A 27,548-nucleotide genomic window follows, 5' to 3' on the forward strand; every position below is an offset into this window, starting at 1 on the left:
GGGTATAAGGCTGAGTTTGGCTTTTATATTCTTTCAGGATGTCATTCATGTACTGGAGCCTTAGTGTGACATAAATAAGTCACTAATTGCTTGTGCTGCCTGTGATTTGTCTTCCCTGCACCTCCTTTCTAGATCCTTTGTAGTAAAACAATTCTGTCAGAAAGGAAATGATCAGAGCTGAACACATACATAACTGGAGGCAAGAAGCTGCTTTTGGCACCAGCCTCTCCCGAGCAAACACCGTATTTGCCATTTTGAAATCTCTGCTGAGGTCCCAGGACCAGCAGCGAAGCTGCTTGTGTGCAGAGCGTGCCTTCATCCCCTAAGCAGCGGCTGAACCTGAGTGAAGGACTGAAAACCTGTAGTGACAGAGGATGTTCCTGGTTCTGACTGAAGATGAATGGCTTGAATCCCCAGCACTGTGACAGTTTGGAAGCTGCTAGGAGATAGCACAGACTGCTTGGGGGAGAGTGAGGCTTCTTCATCTGCTGTTGTGCCCTGTTCCCACTCCCATGTGGGCTCTGTGGGCTGGGCTGGGCATTGCTGCCACGGGGAAAAGGTGAGAGGCTCCCTGGGGCTGCTGGCTCTTCTGGGAGACAGCACCCACATGGGAGAGAAAACAGAGCCAGGAATTTCATGGATTTTTGTAGGGACACTGGATCAGGGTTCATCTCTCAATTCAGTAGCAAGGTTTAAATAAGTGGAGAATAAGGAAGCATTTGTTTCTAACTGGCTGTGTCAGGCTGTCTGATGAGCGTTTCAGATGCCTCTGTGGGTCTTCTACACAAGAGTAGCAGAGAAAAATTTATGAAAGCAGATTGAGAGACCTGGAACTGCGATGGCTCTGGTGAGGAACAGGCTTATCTGAACCTGAATATCATCTTTTTTCTTGGGTGATTACTGCAGTTTGTGGGAAAAAAACCCTAAACAAAAGCTGTAGCAAAGTTGAATATGCTTGAGTGGCAGGAAATTCCATCAAGGAAAATGTGGTCATTGGTTTCTACGGAAGGTTGCTTTATTCAGTGAAGTTATTTCCCACATATTTTTCCATTATTTCTAGAGATACCTCACTTTAAAATTTAGTAAAATTGTATTCAATAAAAACGAAGAGTCTGAGATGAGTTGGAGATGATCTTACCTTGACACCAAGCTGAACATGGCCAGTATGTCTACTCACACCTCAGAACATGGAGGCACTCGAAAGTTGAGTAACACAGACACAGGCAGTACACCCCATCTTTACCATCATGCCCTGGGTCTCATGAGACAGGTTCAACTCAAACTTATCCTGCACATACAGATAGGAGCTTTGCCACGACATGGCACCTGAGTTTGTATTAATATTTCCGACTGGGAAGTTCTAGCAGTAAAGATTTCTAATGAGGAAGTACCTGCGTGGCATTTATGGTGGGGGACAGGATTTGGTAGCTGAGCAGATGGAGTGTAAGGTTGGAGGCTGTGTTAGGAGAGTGTCTCTGTTTTTATGTGTATATACTTGATGTTAAATAAAACCAGCTTAAATAAAGCCTGCTTAAATCCTCCTTGAAAAGCATCATACACACCAAACATCCTTGACTTACAGCTATTTGGCTGCCGAGTGTTGCTTTATTTGTGGAACAGGGCAGACAAATTAATTTGAGACTGTGAAGGGAAAGAATGGAAGTTTTTATTTTATGGATACTCCTAGTTACATGAAAACCAGTTTTGAGTTGTCAGTGGGCCATATGAAGCCCCAGCACATGAGCTGAGTTTTACTGAAGAGTGCCTTAATGTCTTTGAAACCAAAACTGTTCAGAAGGTTTCTGTTAATAGTGTGTGTTAGATACCCAGCTCCTGGAGATCTTTGCTCTCTTATCTACCACCTTCAGCAGGGGTCAAGGATCCCTGCAGGTTGTCAGGTGGGTTGGGTATTTGGGTAACAAGCCAAGCAAAAGGATTCCATTGGGAACAAGGGGTCTGGTTCTTTTTCTGTCTGGAAGATAAAGTTGGGTCATTGTGTTGTGAATCCCACCTTGTTCCATCCCCAGGACCTGGGTGATAGAGTCATTATGCAGTACAGAATATCTAGAGGCAGTCTGGAAGCATGGTTGGAGACCAGATTATCATTCAAAATGAGTGAGACGTATGAGAGAAAGAAGCTGCAAAACCTGCAGTGAAATACCTCTTACTGCTCCTGGGCACATCAGCCCCACAGAATGAGAAATAGCTGAGGAGTCCAGGAAGGGTGTTCAGATAGAGAATGTCCTCCCAGGTATAAAATGTTCTTGTCCCGTGTTCTATGTTAGGTATTTTGGCTAGCTCAGTGCAGGAATTCAGCATATGGTCTATTGTGCCTGGCAAGGTCAGCTCCTCTCTGTGCCAGTCAGACCATTCCTTGAATACTGGCTTCCCTGAGAAAAACCAAGAAATCAGTGAGTGCAGCTAAAAGCTTTTAGAAAGCAGCCTGGCATGAGAGTTAAAATGTGAAGACTGACAGCAGATGTTATGTTAAAGACTTTCAGGTAGCACAGGGTGGTGGGACTGAAGCACAGGAGATGGACAGTTATTTTTTTGCTGTGTAACCCAAAGAGATTTTCCCTTGCCTGGAGGTAGGGTGGCTGCAGGATGATTCGGTACAGGGCAGGTGGAATGGACTCACTCAGAAGTGTCTGAGATACAGCCAACACTGCCTTCAGGTGTGTGTGTGGGAGTGCAACCTGGAAAAACAGGACCCTGAGCACTTGGGCCGTTTTGTGATTTGTTGAGCTGCAGAGCTTGCTGTTAAAACTGTGCTCCTTCACAGGCTTTTGGAAAAGCCTTGGGTGCCTTCAGGGCACTTCTGTAAAGCAGCTGCAGAGCTGCATTCCTTTGCTTGCCAATATCTAAAAATTATTTGCATGCCAGTATTATGGAACTAGGTATCTGAAATTATTCCTAAAACCTTGAATTACCAGTTTTTGAGAACACTCAGACCTACAGTTGTGGCTTTTGGAGGGAGCACTGTGTGTACATCACCCTTGGTGTGCTCCTGGCAGCCCCAGATGTCCCTCTGCTCCTCCTTCTCTCCAAGCAGGGCTGGGGCCTGCCCTGGGGGACACTTCAGAAGCAGAACTCATCTCCATGCTGCTCCCTCCCTGTGCAGTCCCACCTTCTCCATCAGGACAGGAACCTGGGAAGGGAAGTTTTAGTTACCAGCTGACTCTGAGACAGAGCTCCCTGTAGTGGCTCACCCCATCAGGCCTCTGCCAGCGTGGGTCTCTTTGAGCAGGGAGAGGAGCAGTTGGATGGCAACAGTGGCTGGTTGACGCAGAACGGAGACCTGTCCTTAATCTTTAGATGTTGATGAGATCTTAACTGTTTGTAGAAAGCAAGCGAGACTTGTCTGGGGATGATTCTGCTTATAGATCATTGGCTGGAGCAGAGGTCTGAAAGTGGCTTCTTTAAACCCCTGTGCTTCCCCTGCCCTCATGTCCTTGCCAGTGCACTAAGTCACAATAGGACACTGCACTACTACTGAAATCGCTATTGCAATAATGAGCACCATCATGAACAGGAAAATAACCCAAAGGGTTTGCAGTTAACATGCTGGGCTGGTGAGTATGGTTGGAGCTTCACATGTCTGAGCATCAGATGTGTGGGGAGAGCATTCGTGCTCCCTGCAGAAGCTCTGCTTGATGCTCAGTTTTCAGTGACTCCTGGTTCAGCTTGGCTGTGGCATCCAGCTTTGCCCTGTGTTCCCACTGCAGTGGCTTTGCCAAGGGTGCCAGCTGATGGTGCCATCTCCCCTTGCCATAGCAGTGTGTGTGTGGTGGCACGGTGAGCCAGATGGGCATTTCAGCCCACCTTGCAAAAATGGATTTCTTTCCCTTCAGCCAAATCAGTCCTTCCCCATCTGGTTAATCGCTCAGGCGTGGGGAAAGCTGTGCCAGTACGGAGGGGGTGTGATGTGCAAACGGGAATGAGTTCCTGGAGGGGTGTGGGAGGATGAACGTTGGTCCTTAAGCAGCTTTTCTGCTGCTTATGAAACCACAGGCTGGGCAACCACAACTCCCTTTGCAGTGGTGTTGTTCTATATATTCCTGCACTTGAGATTCAGCACCGCTCACTCTTCTACCGTGTGGTCCATGCTGCTTTGTCCCTGAAATTAGTGGGGCTGGGGTATGGAGAACCTGTTCCATGTCAGTTGGGCTGTCCCACTTGTCAAACCAGTGCTGTACTGCTCTGCTGTGGGTTCCTTTTCCAGAGTATATCCTCTTTCCCTGTAGGTGTTGGAGTGACTGCAGTGGGGGTTGTGGTGTGCTCTCCAGGAGCCAAGGATTAAGCACTCTGCTCCACTATCCCATGAGGTGGTTTGCTACCTGTTCCATATTTGAATTCACTGAGGGAGAGCTTGAGCAGTCACAGGGAAAAGGCAGGTTCCAGAGAACTAGGGGGAATCACAGCCATGCTATACCACAGCCCTGACAGTTGTCCTTTTATCCCCTAAATCCATCTCACCCATGTGTTGGTAACCTATAGCCTGTTCCTGTGTTCTCCACAGGTATAATTTAATTGAATAAACATATTTATTGCAATGTACAAATGATATCCAAGCCATTGCTGAAAAACAGGCTATTTGATACCAAGCTTTGCTTTTTAGATAAATTTCAATAGCACTGCTACTAAGTGGTTTTTATAGACCATTACTTTTGGCCAATTCATGAACTATCATACTAATGTGTTTTCATATGAATTGCCTTTATTATCCTACTAATACAATTAGTGTATCTTCTCATGGTTACCTCGTCCTGCACATTGTTTCTGCAAGAGGTGTAAACAGCATTAACTACATAGAAAATGCTTTTCTTCAGAAACCTGCTGGGTTTTCCAGAGCCCTGGCTCTGTTTCTCAGATATCACAAAGGTTGTCCATGTATTTTTCTTGGCTTCTTACGTAGGAAGCATTTGTGCTGGGCAAATGGGGAGGGAGTAAACCAGTGAAATTCCTTGTGGAAGGTGGGAAGGTACTGGGGGGGTGAAGGGTATTTCACAGCATGCCCTGTGCCAGCATCTGGCACAAGCTGATAGGTGAGTGAAATAAAAAGAGGGGGTGATTGGGAGAGAAGGTTAATTAGTGAGCTCACAGTGCTTAGTGGTTGCTGTCAGTGGTAGGGGAGGACAGGAGGTGGCCACCTTCCACCATCCTGTGGCTCCTTGGAGGCTCTGGTGCTGTGACCTGGAGCTGGGAGCCTTCACCTGCACCCACTGCTTTTTCAGTGGAAAGCACCAGAAGGGTTACATGTATGCCAGCATCAAGTGGTCTCATTCTAGTCTGTCTCTTTTTAAGCTTTCAGCTTTTAAAGTTTTTTTTCTCCCAGCAGCGTGGGCACTTGGAGTGTGGGTGTAGTGGAGAGCTGAATGCAGCTGAGTGAATATTCCTGCCTTGCACCTCGTGAAATTGTACTTCAGTGTGTCAGCCTTGGTCAGCAGTGCTGGAGTGAGTTCTAAATCCCTGCTGTGGTGCCTGTGGTGTGAGAGCCCTGGGATGGCTGGGGAGCAGCCCTGAGCCCTGGCTGAGCTCTTCCAGTGCCCCAGAGCTTTCATTCTTCCCTGGGAAAGAAGCAGCCCTCCTGTGCCCAATTAGCTGTTGGGGTCGGGAGAGAGCAGCTGGTTGTTGGTACGTGTTGTAAACATTGTTGGTTACCAAAATTAGTGCCTTTCCTCCTGCTTTTTAAAAATAATGGGATGTTGTGCTCGTCTGGTAGCTTGGGGACATCTGGTGCTGTCAGAGCAACGTGACTGCTGAAATGCTGTGCAGGCAATGCCCTGGCCAGAGAAAGATTAAAAATATCAGCAAACAAGCTTTAAAATTACCTCAGCAGTAGGTGTTTAGGAAGATGGGTGGACAGAGATTTAGGAAATCTTATTTTATCTTCCTGACTTTTTTAAAAATAAAGAGTTACAAATGTAGGTTTAGTCTAATCTTGAATTTTGAGGTCTGCCCAAAGTAGGAAGAGCTAGAATCTATTATGTCTGAAGTGATATGAATTGGGTTTATGGATCTCCAGTACTTTAAATCCATTTTTTTACTGAAATTATTGTTCACTTTATTCTTTTGTTGTAATGTGCGGTATCATACTGTTAATCTAGTGATTTGTTGTAGTTCCTTATTTTTAGTTCTATTTTTTTTAGACTGCTGGTCTCAATAGCAGAGCTATTTTAGTAGTTTCACTCAACTTTTCCCTTAAGTATGTTTGCTGTTCTGTTGGGATGTTGATATAAAACTGTAACGGGAAGGAACGGCTCAGTGACAGCTTTGAACAGATCTCTTCATGCAAATCTGCTTTTCCCTCCTATGCAAATGTTAAGGAGAAGTGTAATAGATATGTAAGCTGTTAAGTATGAACCAGCTGGATTTTCTGGCTTTGTGAGGCTTATATTCACTCCTTTACCTCTGTATTCCCCAAAGGTGAACTGGGTGAAGGGGGAGGGTGTGTGGGCTGGGTTAATCCTGGCTCCTGCTTTGGTAGAGCCTTTGGGCAGTGCCTGGTGGTGGAGCTGATGACATGGGCAGCATCCAGAGCTGCTGAAGTCAGGGGCTCCCTTCTTTTGCCCCAGGCCTTGGGCTGTGTCTGAGAGCTGGCCCTGGAGGGGAAGCAGTGCAAGTTGGGCAGGGGGCACCCAGCTTCATGGGCAAAGTGACCCCACTACTTGTGGTCCTTCTTCATTGCTCGGGGACCACCAGTGAGTGGCCCAGGCACTGCTGATCTTGTCATTGCTCTGATAAAACAGTACGGCTTTGGCTAGGTTTGCGTGTGGGTTTATTTGCTTTTGGTTTTATTTTCTAACCAAAATGTGGAGGTAATATCTGTATATTGTAATAACATTTTCTCAAACTCATACCATTTGAATCAAAGTTGATGCTTCTGGAGATGCTGTAACTTCCACTTACACTAAGTGGATGTTTTGTGTTTAACAGACTGCATTCTAATTTATTTTTAAGACGCATTAGCAATAAAAAAATTGTATTAATGTAGCTCTTCTTCTGGCAGAAATGACTGCTGTCACTGCAGCCAACGTGAACTTCAAATGGGACCCCAAAAGCCTGGAGATAAGGACACTGGCAGTTGAAAGGCTGCTCGAGCCTCTTGTTACACAGGTAGGAAAAAGATGGGGCAAAATAAACAGTTATAAACATGATTGCCTGTTTTGGTGTTTTAATTAAGTCACAAAGCTTAAATTCTAGGTGTAAACTACTACAAACTAAAAAGAAAAAAGTCTGCAAGCAATTTCTTTGCTCAGTTTCATTGAACAGTTATTGGCCGTGAGTCCAGGGAGGCAATGCTGCTTCAGCACCTTGTAAGACACAGTAGTTACTAACATGCATTTCTGCACTTCTGATTGAAATAATGTTCCCTGCCTACACTCTGTGCTGGATTTGTGAATAAAAGCTTCTTTCTGTGTGGTGTATATGCTGCAGTGCAAAGAACTGAAGGGCACAGGAAGGCTGGAGTAAGTCTTGTAAATGGGAGCTGTGTGTATTGAGTGTTTCCGAAATTATTGGAAGAGACTTTCTAGGAGGTCTGGAACAGAAGGTATGCAGTAGACAGTTCACTTGTTGTCTTCAGCATTGTTTTCCTGGAATATGAAATGTCTAAAATGACAGAACGAGCTGGACACAATTCCTGCTAAGTACAGATGGGAACGATCAAGTTTTGTTTCCAGTATTATCCCTTTTAGTCACCAAGCTGCTGTCTGTACCTGCGACTTGTTCCCTCTGGGTCCTTGGGTGGGCAGTTGGATGATGAGGCTTTTTAGCTGAAGTTACTGGTGGAGTCTTTGCTTAAGAGAAATTGTCGTAATTTGGCAAACTAAACTGAGCAAACTCATTCACGGGACCTTTTTCACCCAGTGCAGTGTCTGTAAGTTACTCCTCAAGGAATAAGCACAACAGGCTGTACTGGCAATTCCCAGTTTTCTGAATGATGTGACTGGCGACATACAGAGGGAACTGGAGCAAATTGCCTTGTTGCAACTTGTTCTTTATTTGTAGAACATGATGAACTGAGAGTACCCATTACAAATGCTCCCCATTAACCAACCACGATATTCCCAGCTGATGGCTTGCCCTCTCTGCATCAGCCAGCTGGGAAGATGTATTCGGCTCTGAGGACCTTTATGTCAGCAGTCCTTGGGCTTTCCAGAGTAGTAATTTTTTTACTGTTGTAATTTAATGTCCCTCTGAAGCAGCTTCGTGTGTGTTTTCCGAGGCTTTCCAAAAAGGAGAGGAAAGAATAAGGCAAATGGAGAAGTGTGTGTGGATTTTGTGACAATCCAGGGGATGGATCCTGATCCTGAGCTCAGGGAGTAGCTGGGGGTCTCCTGGCCTCTGGTGATGACTCTGCTCCCAGCAGGGTTTCAGTCTAAAGCACAGAGCTTGGAAATATTTGTTGATTGCAGGATGATTGTGAGAGTTCAGTTATTTTTTTTTTCAGGGAAATAATGAGCCCTACCAAGTCCTTTGCTCTGCATTCAACCCCTTGGCTATAGCACTATTTTGGACTGAAAAGATACAGTGTCTCTACATTTCTACTGGCACAGACTTCAACCTTGTCTGGGGTCTCTTCTGACTGGAGAGTTATCCGAAATTAATTATCCCCACCTTGGTTTCTTCTTTGTGGTGCCAGAGAGCTCTTGCCTGTTACTGAGACTGCAGTTTATCAAAAATACAAATAGATCTCCATTCTTAAAATCAACTTTTGAGGCATGCTGCTGGTAAGAGAAATCTTTGAGCTGTTTAGCTGCATTTATTTTGGTCATGAATCAAGAAGCATGGTGGTGTTTAAATGTGAAAAACAGTCATTAGATTAACTTTTGGAGCTGGCAATAGTGCAGGTACTAGCAATATACTGTCTAGAAAAAAAATACATGTGGCCTTACTATCAAATGGCTAAACATTAAATATGATGTTGGGTTTTTTCCCTTCCATCTGTTCCTTTAGGTAACAACACTGGTTAACACCAGCAACAAGGGCCCCTCCAATAAAAAGCGAGGCCGTTCTAAAAAGGCTCATGTCTTGGCTGCTTCAGTTGAACAAGCAACAGAGAATTTCCTGGAGAAAGGAGACAAAATTGCAAAGGAGAGCCAGTTCCTGAAGGAGGAGCTGGTGGCAGCTGTGGAAGATGTTCGCAAGCAAGGTAAGAGTGTGGATCTGGTGGCTGACCTCTCAAACTGTGGCTCTTCAGAGCAAGTGGAACCATTCCCATTTCCCTTTGCTGCTCTTTCTAATGACTGTGCCTCTCAACTTGAGGGTTCTCAGCTTGCCTGGCTGGTGTCCCTGGGTAGTAATGTAACTGGATAGGTCTGGAAATTGGATGGCCCGAGTAGAGATTAAGAAGAAGCAGGAGGACTGATTCTTTGAAGAGCATTTAAAAACTCAGTTCAGGCTCAAAAACGAGTGTGCTTCCTGCAGTTATGAATTTTATGTGACTACATCTGAAATATGTCAATAACTTCTTCAATATCTGGCTGTATACAGACCAGCACTGTAGGAGGAAGAGCCAAGTGTTGACTCAACAGAGATGTGTTTCTTGAATATGTAAAACATAAACAACACCAAACAGAATGTGAAGACCTTGATTAAATATTCCAGGCTTCCTTCCTCTAATGTTGATTTTTATAATTTTCTTTTTTACTTTCTTGGAGCAGACCTGCAAGAAAAGCCTATGGAGCTGACTTACTCTAAAAGATGCACTAGTAAATATTTTTGCTCATAAATCATTTATCATTCTTCCAGTCATGAGTCTTTTCTATGCTTCAGTGAAACCCAGTCACCTGGTATTAATGGTGACGGCTGCTGCTGTAAAAACGGGAAAACTCATTAGCATTAATTACTTGTTTGTAGCTGACATTGCAGAGTGGTGAAATATTAGTTAGAAATGGTTCTAAGTTCTGGATGAGCCTGGCTGATAGACCAAAGAAAGATCAAGGTAAGAAGGCTGCAATATAAGGGGCTAATTGAGTTGGCTTAATTTAACAACAACAAACAGCAAGAGAGCCCCCTTTGACACCAAGCTTTAATTGTTGGTGCTCGACTGCTGCTCAGTCGAGAGTTAGTGCTTGTCTGTGGGTGCCTCCAAATGTCTCAGTGATGCTGGTGAGAGAGGGAGCTCTGCTCAGCCCTTGGGATTGAGAACTTCTCTGAGCTGGATTTGTAGCTGAATATTGCAGTGAGAAGCTGGTGGGAAGGAGAGACTGATAAAAAACTTTCCAGATGACCCTTTCCCATGTTTCTTGGTTTCTTCTTAGTTCTGAGACTACACATAGGCTTGATGCCAAAACCTCCCTGCTCTGTTGGCTTTGACAGAGGAGGTGAAGCTCATAACTGAGAGGTGCTGGAATGAAATAACTTCCCACCTTAGTGTTGCTTCACTTCTTCTTCCCTTTTTGCTGTTTGCAGCTTGTGTGGATTCTGGTGTAGAAGGGGTGGCTGTGCCTGTTTCCTCAGGCTGGTGGGTGGTCAAACTGCAGTGAATCTTCTGGACACAGGTGGTGCCCACCATGCTCTGTGGGGACACCATTGCAACACACCCCAGGGTCAAAGCTGTGCCCCATCACAGGGCTAGTGTTTGGCCAGGTTTAGCAGAGCAGCACTTGGTGAGGGAGCTAAAAGTCAAACCAGCCTTTGAGGAAAGGAGAAGCAAGTAGTGAAAAATGATCTGGAACAGAGGGAAGGGTTATTGCTGCCAGTGCCCAGGAGGATTGCAGTTCTCAGCAGTGCTAGTAACAGCAGGGAGATATAACCTCCCAATGCATGTGGTTGTGGACACTGTGCCCCTCAGAAGCCTCTCTGTATTGTGTCAGACCAGTTGAATTTGTGAACTGGAGAAACCAGGAAAGTGGGATGCAAAGCCTGTACATGTGCTCAGCAAATCTTTTGCAATAGGGGCATGAGTGGAGAGGAGAATCTGGGTGTTGTGGTCAGCAGCAGGGTGATGATGAGCTGGCAGTGGGATTATGGATATAGAGCACAGTTAATCTTCAGTGGAGGACAGGAAAATAGCATTAATAATGCCTCTATTTAGAGTAGGGAGTGGTTTAGTTACCATAATAAAAAAAGATTAATGAATGTAGACAGGGATTATGAAGATGATTAGGACAATAGATAACTTGTCTCATCAGAGAAAATTAAAAAAAAATTTTTAGCCTGGCGAGAAGAAGCTTGAGAGAGTACATGATTTTAGTGAGCATGCTTGTTCATAAAATCCCATTTGTTGGGGTAAAAACAAAGAACTGAAAAGAGCTATTTTGAATGAATAATGGCATGGCTGCCTACTAAATCAGTGTAAGTGGATCTTCAAAGTCTTCTTGTTTTTTACAATGGAAGAATAAATTACAGCAAGCAAGTTAATGAAATATCCTACAGTAAGATTCCTGACCCTTTAAAGCTTTGTACTTTTGATTCCTTATAAAGTAATGAAACTTTTTAAGGTTTTGAGCAGAAAAGTAGAGATAAGGAATCGAAGTGTTTTTCAGAATAGATCCCACTGTGGTTATTGAAAAGCCTTGGTATTTGGAAAGCATTTGATGTGAACATCTTGAATTTTGGCATTGCTGTAGTGTTTGTTACAGGCATTTCTGCCATCAGAGGTTTGCTGGGTAACAGAAGGAGCAGCACTGGTCTTGCCCAGCCTCGCTCCCCATTGCAGGCTCCCTGTGGCATCTTGCTATATGTTAGAGTGCTCAGCTCCTCTGGTGCTGTTGGGAGGTGTTTTGGAACTTCGGCCAGTCCCTTACCCAGGTGCTTGGCACTGAGGCAGCTTCCAAACTGGGCTCAAGAGGGAGATTGCTTTTGGGTCAGACTGGCAAGGCTGTTCCCGATTCCCTGGAACACTGATGGCTACAGCTTTCTGTCTCTATCTGCATATAAGCTTGGGGATCCAGGGAATTCACTGTGCTCTCCTGTTGTGAGTCTTCCATGGCAACTTTACATAACAGACCAAAAATTAAAGTTTAACACTGAAAAATCTAAGCCTGTGTATAGGGTTTGAGGTAAGAGAAGGAATGAATGCTTTGATGGCTCAGGTTGCAAATGTGGGGGAATGAGCCAGCTGGTTCAGCTCTGTGTCCTGCTTCATTCTTCTGAGTGGAGGGTTCTTCAAAACTGAATAGTGAGATGAATTATGAAAGGGGAAAACAGTTTCTTTAACTGTACATCACAGAGGATGTCTGGCTTAAGGATTCCCAAGGAGCAGGAGGAAGCCAGTTGTGGAACATCTTGAAGTTAAATACCAAATTCTTTTTGGAAAATTCAACTTCAACATTCTGTTGTGACCAGTTTAGCTAAATTTCTTGGAAAGGTACAGTGAGTTCAGTTGGTTTCCTGCAACAAAGATTTAGGAGTGTGCCGCTTTGAAAAGCCATAACCTGAGGGAGCTCTGGGGTGGCTCTTTGCAAACTGTGGGAGTGTTGTAGGCAGTATATGGATTTAATTAAAGGCAAGATTAAGGAATTATCAGAAGCTTTTGTTGCCATAAGTATCAACTCCTGTGTTGATATGGCAAAAGGTGGTGTGGGGCCTCATCCTTTAGAGCAGAAAGCTAGGACAGCCCGCTGTGACCCTGCGGGTGGGTGTTGAAGGTGGCATTGTTGGTGAGATAGGACTGCAGTATCCAGAGCAGTGGAGACTTGAAACTCTGATTTCCTGCTTGCCTTCATTTGGTGAGCAATGGCAGTCTCTGGGGAAGTGTGGTGAGATGCTGGGAGCAGGAGGGAATAGCCTGGTGGCACTGGTGTGTCCCTGGTGCTGCTGGCAAAGCAGCCTGGGGCCAGCTCTGAGCTGAAGTGCTGAAGGGTATGAGGTGATGTGTGGGCACACAAGCTCCCAGCTTGGCAGAGGAGCAGCAGTGCCAGTGTGTCCTGGCTGTCCCTGCCTGGCCTGTCCTGCCTACTGCTGTGCCCTCCTGGGGTGTGGAGCAAGTTCTGTCCACACTCATCCTGTTCCACGCTGGGAGCAGGCTTAATGGTGCTGCCTGAAAGTGTTGTTACACCCTGTGGGAAGTGGGGGAAAGAGACTAGAAAATGGGAGCTTTCTTCTGGTGGATTGGAGTCTGACCATTTCTACAATGGGCTTTGTTCCATTAGATTTAAGTGAATTCTTAGTGCCTTATTGACATGATCATAGGATGGCTACTGTTGCCCATTCTTTTCTCAGCTCTGTTTTATTTTCCTTCCCTTCTAATATCTAATGAAGATCTAAGGTTATGTTGGAAAAAGACTACTCATGTAAGTATTTGTACCAGCTTTATAATCCAAGTCTCACGGTTGGGCTCTTCTCCACTGTGTTACTTTAACTCTTAAAATCCTTCTTCCAGAGTGGTTGTGTTACCTGTGTTCAGTGTTGAAAAAGAGAAGATTGTGCTGGATCCCCTTGGAACTGATGTGCTCACACAATGAAGTACCTGCATATTGAGGCTACCAGGCCAGAGTGCCCTCTTGCCCTTTGAATCCAGCTAAAAGAACTACCCCAGGGTGCTTTCCCTTTATAAAAGAAGTCTGAAAGTCAGCTTCCCTTAATTGGCAGAAATGTATATATATGCAACAACTTTAAATATAATCTGCTTTTAATTTTGGGAAGCTGGTTATCTTTTGACACCCTGACAAGCTGTTTGAAACTCACTAAATCTTTTAAAATCTCTTGTTAAAATAAAAGGGAATAGCATTTTATTTTAGGACTGGCTTGAAGGGTTGCAGTTTAAGAGCTGGGTAGAGGATAATTTTGGCTTTTAACTTCGTTAGCAATTTCTGAGATTCACGTGAAGCAAGTGGCCTCTTCAACAAGTTGTTTTAAATAGGAAATAAATGAAAATAATATTTTGGGAGTTGAAAATTGGGAATTTTATATATAAGTAAATAAGGAAGGAAATATTTGTACTCAGTTTTGGTTCTGGCGTATCACAGAATGGCCTGGATTGGAAGGGACTTTAAATCCATGTAGTCCCACCCCCTGCCATGGGCCTGCCCACCCTCCCAGGGAGGAATTCCCTCCCAATATCTCATCTAACCCTACTCTATTTGAAGCAATTCCGTTTTATTGTGTTTCTTCATTCTCTTGTAAATATATATCCTTAAATCCTGAGGTTGTCAATGGATTTCATACTTGTGGTGATGACTTTTATTATTAGCCTGTTCCAGAAGGAATAAAGAAAGGGTCATGTCAGCTGTGTTGAGGTTTTGTAATCTCCTGGCTGTTTGAAGCTCACAGCATTGGTGATACATCATCTCTCACCCATCTGGAAATCTGGAGTTCTTAACCCATGTTAAAGTAATGAGTTGTGTTCCCCAGAGCTGGGTGGGGGATAGCTTTGGGTTGATACTCAGAGCTGGCTTGTACTTGGACAGAACCTTTTTTGCGGTGTCCCAGTACAGAAGTAGCGTATTTTTATCTTAAAATGCTATGTGGCATTCTCGGTTGTATTATTTAAGATGATGGAAGGGTGTTACATAGGGGGGAGCATTTGAACAAAATCGAGTATCTTGGTGTGGTTGCTTGGGCAGGCTGGCAGCTGTGCTTGGGCTGAATTTAGCTGTGAAGGTGTAGAGTGCCTGGGTGGGAAGAACTTCCTGGGCAAGATATTATGTATGAGGATGGGTTAATCCCAGACTCTACAGCTGTTGGCATTTCTGAGCAGTTAAAAATAAGCTGTTGAATAAGTGGAGCCTCCTGGGACCGCATCAGGCAGAGATTTTGGTGCAGCTCTTGCCCTGTTTGGTGTGGGGGGCTCCATGGGACTCACTGTCAGCTGTCGCTTGTCAAGTGCTTGGTGGAAATTTTTTAGTCTCATCTGAGACAGGCTATTTTTATTTTGGCATTTGGCCACATGGACACTTTTTGATACAGGTTTTTGGGAAGCCTCTGAAGCAGCACCTAGCTATAGCAATCTGCTTTCTGGTCGTCTCTTGCTGCCTGCAAATCCCTACCCTGAGGCCCTACCATTTTCTGGACTAAGTCCTAGCTGTTCTCTCAGTGTTTCTGAGATGCAGAGAGATGCAAGGATAACAATGTTGATTCCAAAACTTACTGCCGTGTAGGAACTGTGGTACTGGAAGCTGGCCCAAAAAGTGAGGGAGAAATCCAGAATTTACTCCTCTGATTATATGCAGGCATTACTTTTATACTTTGTGAATGCCTTCTGGAGGAATTTGCTCTAGCTGTGCAAAGTGGCCTTTGCTTTTCATAGTTAACCAATGGCATTGTTAGCATCTGAAACCCAAATTCTTTGCTCCTGCACCAGATGCAGCCCCACAGGCTATGAAATGTTGAAGCGTTTTATGAAGCGCTGCCTGGCTTTGAATTCCAACCAGGGCATATCCAGCCGGGTCATCGCTCCGAGTTGTTTACGGTCCCAGGAGCTGTGGCAGCTCGCTGTGTGTTTACAGGGCTTTCTGCTGCTTTCTGCTTAACTCCTACACGCACACAAATCAAAGCTTTTGCTCAGACTTTGAAAGCATTGGACCTTGGGAAATAACTGCAGCCCTGCAAAGGCATGCTGAATTCACCTCTCTAGAGAATTCTAGCATGCTGAAACACCTGTACAAATGGAAATAATGACCAAAGTGTGATTTCCCAGCCCTTCGTCCCTGCACAAAACCCCCTCCGCCCCGATGCCACACGGTCGCTGTACTTTGAGGTAGCCACATGCAGCATTAACTGTCAGCCATATTTCACAAAGGTTTTGTTTTAGAGACTCGGGTTGGCTTAGGAACTTTCCAGTGGCTGATGCGATGCTGTATGATGCTGAAGCTAGCCCCTGCTGTCCCTCATGCAGGTGACCTGATGAAGAGCGCGTCGGGGGAGTTTGCAGATGACCCCTGCTCGTCGGTGAAGCGCGGGAACATGGTCCGGGCAGCGCGCGCCCTGCTCTCCGCTGTCACCCGCCTGCTCATCCTGGCTGACATGGCCGACGTCTACAAGCTGCTTGTTCAGCTCAAAGTTGTAAGTGTGGGGCTCTGCTGTGCCTGGCACGCCGGGGCTGCTCTGCCAGGTGCCTGCTCTGTGTGTGACCCCGTGGGGCGTGCACTGGCAGCAACTTCCTTCTGCAGTGGGGTGGGGTCTGGGGGTTTTCCCTCTCAGCAGAATGTGTGCAGTGGGTGTGTGTCACTGGCTTGTATACTCGCTGTCAGTAGCTTTTGACACTGAGCTGCACTCTGTTCTGAACTTTTTAGTACAAAAACTAACTGAGCCCTGGTCTGCAGCTGCAGGTGAGAGCCAGCCCTTTCACCTTACAGAATTTGGCTTTCTTATAACCAGTACTCCTTTGCAGCTGCTAGGAAGGAGTAGCTTCATCTGGCTAAATAAAAATGAAAGTGGACTGTTTGAGGAAGCCTTTCCTTCCCATGGGCAACAGAGCGGGCGAGTGGTTTGTGCAGAATTTGAAGTGAAATGACATTGGATACTGGGTATTCCTTTGCAAATGAGCTTTGAGGGCTCTCCTTGTGCCCTTTGGCCACTGCTATGGCCCTGCCAGGGCCCTCGACTCCTTCATGCTCTTTCAGATGTGTGTTCTTGACTGTTTCTGGTAGCTGCTGACTGTGGAATAGTAGCTAAGCACTATTAGCCTTTAAAGCATCTCTCTCGAAAAAATAACAGGGGGCAGAGGAAGATTGCTTTCTCTGACTGCCATGAAATACATTCTGAACTACCTCCTGACCTGTGGACTGTATTGCTTGGAAAAATAGGTGAATATATATTATTTTAGGTGGAAGATGGTATCTTGAAACTAAGAAATGCTGGCACAGAGCAGGATTTGGGTATCCAGTACAAAGCCCTCAAACCAGAAGTGGACAAGCTTAACATCATGGCAGCCAAAAGACAACAGGTATAGTGTGGCCATTTTCTTCTGTATATTAGTTCTTATTTTTCTTTTCCAAAATACCTTGCTGCTCTTGGAAAAGTGCCTGTTCTGTTAATACCTTTTACTTTATTTTTTTACATTATTGCTGGGTACTTTCTGTTGTGCTCTTCCATGTTAAAGAACTGTGAGCTTGCCTGGTAAGCAAGGAAAGTGTGCTTGGCTGTAGGGTGCTGCTTCTGATGGAATTTGTTCATAGTAGCATTTGAAAATGTCAGTGTTTTAGTGCCTGACATGCTGCTGCCCAAGAGCTGCACTTGAGGACAGGGACCTGTGTCCCAGTCCTGGGGCACTCTCCAATAGACCCAGTTGCTGTTGTGGTTCATGCAGACGGACTGAACACGTCCGTGTGCACAGGGGGTAAAAGCCGTGCTGGGCACAGCTACAACTTCCTGAGGAAGTGAGTGGTGCTGCTCACTGGTCTTGCACTGGAATGTCCATTGGATGAGGGGTTTAAATTCCTGTTTGTTGTGGGTATGTTCTGTGTTTGGATAGCTTGTGCTTGGCCTTAAATTGTGTGTGAAATTTGTTTTGTTCAGCAGCACTGGTGTGACTCATTCTTGAGTAGTTAAGTTTTCAGAAGAAGGCAGAGGTGTGGGCAATTTAAATTATCAGAAATAGCATAATTCTTTTAGAGCATTTTTTGCCTCTTTGTTCTGTAGATATGTACAAACCAAAACTGCTTGTGCACCTCTGACACTGCTTGAGTTTTTTGCACAGATTTGTCTTAGAAAATAAGCTGGGTACAGTCAAAAAGGGATTGCCAGTTGGTTATGTATCTCAAATCTGATTGCAGTAGATGGGAGTAGGGTTGTGATGGCAATGCAATAAATGCTCTAAAACTGCTTTGTGATGGATTGTTCCACACTATGGGAAGTGGTTGTACAAAATCTGTAAATCTCTGTGCTTGCTTGGAGTGCCCTCCCTGCTCAGTGTGTACCTTACAGAGGTCACCTATTGCCCATTCATTTTAGAGAGTCTGACAGAATTTTTTTCCCTTTTCTCAGTAAGGCAGTCCTTGTCTTCATTTTCACTGCCTCTTTGTTAGATTTAAGAGGTAATTTTGAAATGCTGCTGCTGCTAATAACTGTGGTTGTTCCTCCTTTCATAAACTTACTGCTTGTGCTGGACTCAGAGGCTTTATCTGATCATGGTGCTCTGTTCCAAAACAGAGGTGATGGTGCTTTAAAGAATTACGGCACAGAGTGTTTGTGAAAAGACTTACAGACTCGCTCACTAATCTTGAATTAGTGGTAATTACAGTCATTGGATTAATTTTGTCTCATTCGAGGTGAACAAGAAGTTGAATGAGATGATATATTTGTTCTTCTGAAATTAAGTACCTGAGTCTCTTGAGGAGAGTAAATGCCATCTTCTAGGTGTGATTAAAGAAAACATTCTGGTTGTGAGCCTGGGATTTTAAATTAGAGATGATCTTGCTTCTCATCTGCAAATGCAAGACAAGACAGCTTCTAAAATGCTGGTCCAATGCTGAAGAGGAATAAAACTCCAACGTCAGATTTTGAATTGTAGTGTTGTGAATTGCCCTGCAGTGTTGTTGTTTTTTGGCTTTATGAAGCTGTTGTGTTTTGCAATTAGTTGAGCCCTTAAGGACAGGAATACTCAGCAGAGAGATTTGAGCAGATTTGAGGCAAAGAACCTGCCCGTCCTTTGAAGATGTGGGGAGACAGTGCATGGATATTGAATGTGGGCAATGCTCTCAAATGCTATTTTTTCCCCTTTAATTTTCCTAACAGGAGTTGAAAGATGTGGGTCACCGGGATCAGATGGCGGCAGCCAGAGGAATCCTGCAGAAGAACGTGCCCATCCTGTACACGGCGTCCCAGGCCTGCCTGCAGCACCCCGATGTCGCTGCCTACAAAGCCAACAGGGACCTGATCTACAAGCAGCTGCAGCAGGCGGTCAGCGGCATCTCCAACGCCGCCCAGGCCACCGCCGCAGACGACGCCGGCCAGCAGCAGGGCGGGGGCGGAGAGCTGGCCTATGCCCTCAACAACTTCGATGTGAGTCGGAGCCTTGCTGGGAAAAAACCCTCCTGTCTGTTCACCTGGTTTGTTAGCCACAGCTTGCTTTTATTGATATTGCCTGGAAGATCATTTTCTACTGAACTGCAGCAAGTTGTAGGCAAAGTAGGCTTTTTTAAAAAAAGCCATTTTCCAAACTAGGGTTGATGGAATATAGAAAGTTACATATGTGGTTCTTGGTGATGGAAGGCTGTCAAGTTAAACTAGCTCTGAAATATCAGCCTACTGCTACATTAGATGGTTTGTTTGAAATTGATTATTTCATAATATATTTATGTAATATATTCTTGGAGGTGACAGAAGTGATTTATTAAAAGTGAATCATGTATTTGGGATTGCTGAAACTACCTCTTGAAAGGAGCATGAGGTGGGAAGTTTTAATATGATCTTTGGTTGGAAATGAAGTCATTTCATACTGATAGGTTGTACTGATCTGTCATGTTCTTTATCTTGCATTCAGCACGTTGCTGAGGACAGCCATGCATTTTTACTGAGATCGCTTTCCTTTTGAAGCCGGGATTCAGTGTCTACCTGATTCAGCCTCTGAATTTTAAACACTGTAGCACTAACTTACTCTAGAACTTGGTTTAATATTGCAAAGCCGTCACTCAAAAGGCATTTAATAGTTGTGGTTTTGCCAGATTTTGCTCACTTTCTCCTTTCTGCTCTTAGCACTCTCGTTCCTCCCTTTCTGCCATGTGTATTTTGCCAGGATAAAGTTCTGATGGAGTTCTCCCTGTGTCTGATGGGAAGGCTTTCCCTGTGATCTCTTGGATAACAAGAGAATGTCATGGCTGTCTTGGTCTTTGTGACTGGTTTCAGTTTTGAGTTTGCCTTTCTGAAATTCCATCAGATGCTCAGTAAGCCTTTGGAGCGTGCCTCAGGTTAGCCCCAACGGGCTGCAGGTTCTCACAGGTGCTTGTGGGAGAGGAAGGCAGCCCTGCAGCAGCAGCACTGTGTCAGGGGCTGGCAGTGAAAAAGCAGTTCAGTGCAAGTTGGATTGGCTTGTACAGCTCAAGCCAGCTAATGGGATTTCTGATAAATCACCCTGTTTTACTATACAAACTCTCCAATATACAGCTGCAGACTACTTTTTGAGTGTTGCAGTTCACATGAAGCTTTTTGAGCTTTTAATTCCACTTTGTGAGGCTCTCTAATAGCAGTAGTGCCTGATCAGCAGGCCAGCTTCACGATAGCTTTGTCTCATCCCTGCCAAAGGAGGCTGACAAAACAAATGTGTTGAGGTTCTTGGCAGATGTTATCCTTGCACTTCATTTCCTGCTGCTGCTTGAGTGTTATTACACACCCGTAATAGAGACTTTGAGCACACATGCTCTCAGATACTCTAGTGATGGTAAAATATGAAATGGCTACCAGAAGATAACAAGCTGATTGTTATTTCTTTTTTGGTGGTGCAGGTCTGGAGTGATAGCACACTACTATTGTATTTGCCAATAGCTAAAGGTTTCAAAAAGAATGAGGAAGGAATGTCTTGGAGAGCACATGCCATGTTCTCGTCCTGCTGTGATGGCTGCATGGTTACTCCGTAGAGATATGAAATGTGCTGGCTGGCAGAAGCAGGTGGTTGTGATGTGGCTGCTGAGGTTAGCTTGAACACAAACTGGCTGAAAAATTCCCATTTCAAAAAGCTTTGGAGCTTCTTTTAGAATTAAAAAATTCTGCCCCTGAAATAACCCAGCCCAACCCTAAACAAATGATCAGACCGTGAAATGGCCAAATTATTTTTCTTTATTAAATTACAGACCTGTTTAAACAAATCACTTGAAAGGACTCAGAGGTGTTAAATACTGTGCAGATTCTTCCTGGGGAGCTTCCAAGGGTGGTGGTGTTGGCCCCTTGAGAGCAGATGCATCAATGCTGCTGTTTCAGCCCTGAGTCTCTTTTTATGATCTGTGCTTGCTAACACTGGCAAGAGAAACCTGTCGTAATTTTCTGCCATGAAGAAATTGATTTCCGTGTGGTTTGAAACCTTTATGTTGATGTTTCACTTGGAGAATTTTCGAGAACACATTTGTATTTACCTGCTTAACACTGAAGAGAAGAAAGGGCAAAATAGGGCAAGAGAACACAATATATAGAGCTAATTCTGGATGTTTGTTTTCTTGTTCATGATGGGATAATTATATCTGACAAGTTAACTAGTGAAGGCCTGTCCAAATTGACATGTCATTAGGAAGAGTTCTGTACTTTGAACCTTATTTTTGCTGGCACTTTTGATTTTTGCCATTCATGTAACAAGGCTTCCTATGGCCAAGTTTTGTTTAGCTGTCAAAGCAGCACAAGAAATGAGTAGCAATATAATCTGCTGGGAAACCTCTTAGTAATTTTACAGAACTACTCATGAAAATCCTCCTTAGCGCCAAAATGGTGTCGTTTGCCTCTTAATGCCTGATCAGGGGATTGCTCTAAGTGTTGGTTGTGTGCATGACTTAACAGTAATACACTGCTTTGATGCCTTAGGGTGGCTACCTAGAACAGAGGCAAGAGAAGTGGGTATTTATTGAAGGCCTTCAGTAGATACACCTTGGGCAGTCAAAAGCCTCAGAAAGGGGCTACAGCCAAGATGGTTGATGGTCACAAGTTTTTCATAAGTTTTTTGATCCATTTAAATATCAGGGGTTAATCCTCCAATTACACTTTCAGGTAATGAAGTAATTTACTCCATGTTTGCCTGTCCCAATTCAGTATTGTTTACATCTCTCAGGGCCTGAGACAGTGAGATGTCCTTGAGTTTCGGGCCCAGAGAGGAATTGGTTTGTCGGACCAAAATGCAAAGACAGTAGCTAAGACTCTCTAAAGAGTTTAAGAGTTACACACTAAAGCACTACAGGATTTGAAAAATATAAAAGCTAAATCCTAAGGCATCACTTGGGCTGGTGACTGATGTGCAGAACTTTTTTCTCTTGCTAGAAACAAATCATCGTGGACCCCTCAACGTTCAGCGAGGAGCGATTCCGGCCGTCCCTGGAGGAGAGGCTGGAGAGCATCATCAGCGGGGCAGCCCTGATGGCGGACTCGTCCTGCACGCGCGACGACCGCCGCGAGCGCATCGTGGCCGAGTGCAACGCCGTGCGCCAGGCCCTGCAGGACCTGCTCTCCGAGTACATGGGCAACGTGAGTACCCTGCTCTGCTGGCTCCCTTCGGGGGTGTAACTCCATGGGGTCAGCCAAAACATGGAATTGAAACTCTGAGTGCATGGGCAATGTCAGTGCCCCACTCTACTGGCTCCCTTTGTGGGGTGTAACTCCATGGGATCAGCTAAAATATGGAATTGAAGCCACGTCCCTCAAAGCTGGTTTGTTCCCCTGTACTTGGCAGTGGTGAGGCTGCACCTCGAGTGCTGTGTCCAGTTCTGGCCCCTCAGTTTGGGAAGGACATTCAGACGCTTGAGTGTGTCCAGAAGAGGCAGCAAGGCTGGAGAGGGTCTTGGAACACAAGCCCTGTGAGGAACACCTGAGGGAGCTGGGGGTGTTTAGCCTGGAGAAAAGGAGACTCAGAGGTAACATTGTCACTCTCTACAACTCCCTGAAAGTTGTTGACAATCATGTGGGTTGGTCTCTTTCACTAGGCAGCAACTGACAGAAGGAGAGGTCACAGTCTCAAGCTGTGCCAAGGGAAATATAGGTTGCATATTCGGAAAAAGTTTTTCATGGAATGAGTGATAAAGTTTTGGAATGGCTGCCTGGGGATGTGGTGGAGTCACCATCCCTGGATGTGTTTAAAAACAGACTGGATGTGGCACTGGGTGCCAGGGTTTAGTTGAGGTGTTGGGGCTGGGTTGAACTCTGTGATCTTGAAGGTCTCTGCCAACCTGGTGATTCTGTGAATTCTGTGCTGTCCCAAACAGAATTTGAGCAGTAACAAGGGGTCCTGAAAGGTTTGTCATGAGGTGGAATGAAACCTTCTTAAATCACCAATGATACTTACCTTAAAACTAATCAGTCTTCCAAACAAGTGTTATCATCCTAAAGTGTTAATCCCTTGGCACTGCTTCTACTTCTCTTTTATGACTGTTGACATTGTTTTGTAGAGAAATCCAAACCTTGGTTTACATAAGGTAACTGGGCTTATGCAAAAAGTTCACTTCTTTTGTCTCTTGGAAACTTTAACTGTGTCATTTTGTAGCTGAAAGCATGAATTATCAGAATCAAGTTGATTATTGTTGCTACTCAGTTTGAGTAGAAGTGATGTATGAAGTTAAATATGTAGTAAAAAATCTGAGAGCAGTTTGATGTAAATATTGGGCTTGGAGCAATTCTTTTCCAGTGTTTAGGCACTGAATGTGCACACAGTGTCTGAAGCCTGAGAGTGTTTCTGCAGTTGGAGTGAGTGTCATATCATGTGGATGAGCTTCTGCATTTGAGGGCATCATGATTTAATATTGGACTTCCTTCCCCTCCACTGCCACTTTGCTCTTGTTCCAGTGGGTTTTAAGCTGAAGACCTTGCAGTGTTGAGAGGTGAGATCAGGATATCATAAGATTATAGACAAGACTATATATAATTGTTAAACCTCAGTACTGATAAAACTGATTTCAGAAATAAAGTTGCAGAAATGGCAACAACTTCAGCAAACTGTGTGGCTTGTAGCACTGTGGCAAGTTGTCTGAATAAATCTTAATGGAAGGACTTGAGATCTTATTTATGCTTTTGAACTTGTTTGAGGTGCAACCGAGTTCAGAGATATCCTTTTTGGACAGTAACACTTAATTAGGAGCCTTGCTGCATTAGGTACCTCACCTTCAAATCTTTTGGCCAAAGTGATTTCAGCATAGATCAAAACTGGACCAGGGGCTGCCATGTGTGGGTTGGGGTGGTGGAATTTGGAGAACAGATGTAGAGAGAAAGGAAAAACAAGGATTTCTGTTTACCAAAGAGAAGGGTAAAGTAATTGAACAAAACTGAAAGGCAAGTCTGATGTAGCCTGCAGGCTGAGCTAGGTATTCATGCAGTCTGTCTTAATTGCTTGTGAAAGTAGCTTGTGCTCAACATTGACATTTTGTAGAACTTCAGGCTGCAGCTGGGAAGCAAAGCACGAAGTTGTGCCACTCAAAACTCCTTTGAGCAGGGTGTTTTATGAGTCTGTGAAGCATCAGCAATAATCCCTCAAATGTGCTGCTGGATTGGATGGAGCCCTGTCAGCACGATTCTGAATGGAGCAGCCACCAAAGGGTAATTAAACATGTGCAAGAGGTAAATGCTCTGTCTTGCATGGAGGAGTTGGTGGCATTTGTCTCATTGAAAGCTGGTCAGATAGCCATGTGAGAGTGCAGAGCTTTGACTTCCTCTCACAGCAATGCCTGTCCTCCTCCTCAGCCATGTGCTTTTGTCTCTGATAGGCAAGTTAAAGTAGTCATGCTGAGATGGGAAGAATGTATTCCCTCTGTTATCTCCTTTGGCACATTGTGAAATTAGTGGAGCATACTGCATTTTTTAAAGTCACTGTTATGTTATGATTGTAGACAGTGTAGTTGGGGAAATGAGATTAGAAATTCAGTGAAATGGAGTGGAAAAAGCAATTGATAAATTATGGTGAAAATGTGGGATGGTGTGTAAAAATCCATACTGTAAACCCCTCTGTGATTAAGCTGAAGAATGACTAATAGTTGGGAATCTAAACAGTGAAAATGGTTTGATACATCTGCAGGAAGAGTAGGGATGTGCTGACTTAGAGTAGTGGCAGAGGAAATGTCATTTCATGTATATGTATGATATACCCACAGCTCCTGGGATGCTTTCCTCCAGCCTCCCTTTGAAGGAGGAAGTGAATTGGGCATTAAATCTGTTAATTGCACAGCACTTGCAGTGCATCGTAAATCCTATCCAAGTGCTAGAGTAAGAGGCATTTATTGGCCAAGTGTAAAAATTCAGAGAAGATTGGATGAGGAATAGACTGGAAAGGCTGAAGCACAGGACTGTCTTGAGACAGATTTCCTTTTTAACTTTAAATGCCTTCTCTTCAGTGACTTCCTCTAGCTTTCGGGCTTTCTTTCTGATCTCTGGCAATAACAAGACTTTTCTAGACAGTTTATAACTCAAAGTTTAGTGTTTTGGACCCAGAGTTTAACTGTTTCTCTGTGCCTGTCCTTGAAGGTCTATAAGTCTGGAAGCATTGGCAGCTGTGTTATGGAGTGTGGCAGAAGTTTTTAGCTGAATAACAGGTTTTGGCAATAAACTGAATTGTAGGATCTCTTGACCGCCACTGCATCTGCTGGCAAGGTGATGGATCCTGTGATTATGCCCTTAAAAGAAAGGCAAGATTTGCTTGTTCAGTAGCTTGTTACAGAAGTTTGAATCCCCCTTTTCTTAGATTGGTGTGTGTATGATTTCCTTTTTCATCTAGTACGACTTCTCTTGCCATTTTCAAGAGCAGCTTGGCCAGACTAAACCTTTTACGTTAAGGCCAGCATTGTGTCAGACAGTGGTCAGTAGTGGGCCCTGCAAGCAGAAGGACAGGAGCAAGGGAGCTGTTTAATTTATCTTACCCCAAGTTGGCAGACTGCAGCTCAGGCACTTCTGACCTTCTGGACTGCTCTTGAAAATGGCAAGAGAAGTCGTGGCTAGTGGCAGGAGTCTGTTTCTGTGGATGGTAAGTGAGATGGGCTTTCATTACCTGCATTCACTGAATGTCATCGGCCACTTCATGACCCGGCCTCTCGGTTTGTAAGCCACATTCTTTGAAATCCCAACTGTTCATCCCTTAATTGCAGCATCTGATTCTCTGGCTTTTCCCCTCCTCTTCCACTTCGCCTGAGGAGAGCTGTTTTCCATTATGGCTTTTGCTCACTTCTCACAATTTCAACAGAAAGTAGTTTTCCTTTTTAAACTTGCATTGCAGATCCCTCCTGGATTGAAATAGCATGGATGACTATTTGCATTTAGGTTTTATTACTTGGAGTAAGCTTGATTCTTGCTGCTGGTGCTGAACGGCAGAGCTGGGAGGGGAAGGCCTAAATTCATTTTTGATTCTGAGTAGCTTTGTGAAAGCAGAGTAGTCCAAGGTCTTGGTTCTGGGATCAACTGCCTGGAATTCAGTAAATTCACCACATGAGTTGCAGCTAAGTTTGTAATATAACTCACAGATGGCAAGACCCAGATCTTTGTATGATCTGTGGCAGTCAGGCATTCTTGGTGTGTATTTTATTAATTAAATGAAGAAAATTCAAAGCATATTTGAGTTTAGTTGAACATCGATTCCAGATTTAGGCAGGGCAAGAGGGCAGAGCAAAGCATCAAACTGAATGATATCAAGATTAATAGTGCAATCAATGAAGAAGTTAGTAAGAAATATCAGAAAATACAATGGAAAACAGTCTTTTGGGTCTAATTCCATGGTCTTATGTGGGTACATGTTGACCTGTTGCAGTTTGCTCCAAGTGAAAAGGTTGAAGCTGTATATTTTTTGACACTGCTGCCAGTTTATCCTGGTGTTGCCTTTTTACTGGCAGCTAGTGAGATTCCTCTCCTTACTGTAGGTACAGCCAACATCTCTGCTTTTCTGTTCTGTGCTACTCAGCTCTGCCTCAAAGTTAACATAACTCTAATGAAAACTACATGGATATCTAAACTACTGAAATGCATTAAAAAAATGCCCAGTGGGCTGACAGCTGAAAAATTTCTCTGTTTTAGAAAGAAAATGTGTCACTGGCACAGGAATCCAGTTGGTTGTGACAGGTACGTGCTCTGTGCTGTAACCCTCTGGGTGTCATTAGCACAGGACTTGGGCAGCTTGCCTTGCTGTTGGCTCTGTGTTACACGTGGCACGCTGGATTTGGTGCCTTTGAGGCCAGGCTTTGAAGGGGTTTGGGGTTTAGTAGGGTAGAAAGCACAGGCCATGCCCTGGGAGTGTAACCAGCAGTTTCCAGCGTGCTCTCAGTGTGCCCTGAACTTGCAGAAGACATCAGTTACCTGACTGATGTGTAAGACTGGAAATAAAAACTTCCTCCAGCTTTTGACAGTCCATTTTTACTGCCTGGTGCAGGAGCCCTGGGGGCAGTTGGGCTCCTTTCCGTGGGCCAGCAGTGGTCGGAGGTGTCTGGCTCTCTTTGGTATGCACAGGGAAGTGCAGAGAGCTCTTATTTTCAGTCGATTCTGTACCCCATCAATTTCTAATGCATTCAGCTCCCCTTTCATGCACACACCAGTAACTCAGCCATGTACCAGCAGAAACATTGTCAGGAATTGTAGTTTGGCGAGTGCGGAATATGGACCCGGAGCCCCATTGTGTACCGCATGCTCTTGTACAATAAAATCCCTTGTTACTACATTTGGAAACGATAAATCATGTTACATAAAGTAGCCTGACAGGTCCCATTTCAATGGGAATTTTAATGCTTTCATATTAACATTCTGACTGTGTCCTTGACTGTCTGCATTGCATTAGAGGTGCTTGGCAGCAAATGGAGAAAAGCCATTGGGAGCTGGTTCAGAGCAGGCATTCCAGGCACACATCACTTCAGGATGGCTTTTTATTTTCCCTGGTTTCCATTTTTTCTTTGGCCTCAAGTGCTTGAGCACCACAGCAGGGTCTGTTTGGGGGTGGGGGTTGTGTTTCTGTTTGTTTTAGATTTTAACCTAACCCATGCTGGTATGGCACAAATTCAAGGTGAGGGAAG

General features: G+C 44.5%; 1 protein-coding gene across 1 annotated transcript in view; it reads left to right on the forward strand.

The window, feature by feature from the left end:
- CTNNA1 (catenin alpha 1) overlaps nucleotides 1-27,548 on the forward strand; it is a 115,982-nt gene that overhangs the window by 9,689 nt on the left and 78,745 nt on the right. Inside the window, exons 2-7 of the mRNA XM_041470035.1 lie at nucleotides 7,010-7,116; nucleotides 8,959-9,154; nucleotides 15,785-15,951; nucleotides 16,715-16,834; nucleotides 18,625-18,891; nucleotides 21,844-22,047. Of these exons, the coding sequence (XP_041325969.1) occupies nucleotides 7,012-7,116; nucleotides 8,959-9,154; nucleotides 15,785-15,951; nucleotides 16,715-16,834; nucleotides 18,625-18,891; nucleotides 21,844-22,047 (1,059 nt within the window). The 5' untranslated portion in view covers nucleotides 7,010-7,011. The remainder of the gene's footprint in view (nucleotides 1-7,009; nucleotides 7,117-8,958; nucleotides 9,155-15,784; nucleotides 15,952-16,714; nucleotides 16,835-18,624; nucleotides 18,892-21,843; nucleotides 22,048-27,548) is intronic.

The sequence above is a fragment of the Pyrgilauda ruficollis genome, unplaced genomic scaffold (genome assembly GCF_017590135.1).
Source record: "Pyrgilauda ruficollis isolate IOZ18807 unplaced genomic scaffold, ASM1759013v1 scaffold105, whole genome shotgun sequence".
NCBI lineage: Eukaryota > Metazoa > Chordata > Aves > Passeriformes > Passeridae > Pyrgilauda > Pyrgilauda ruficollis.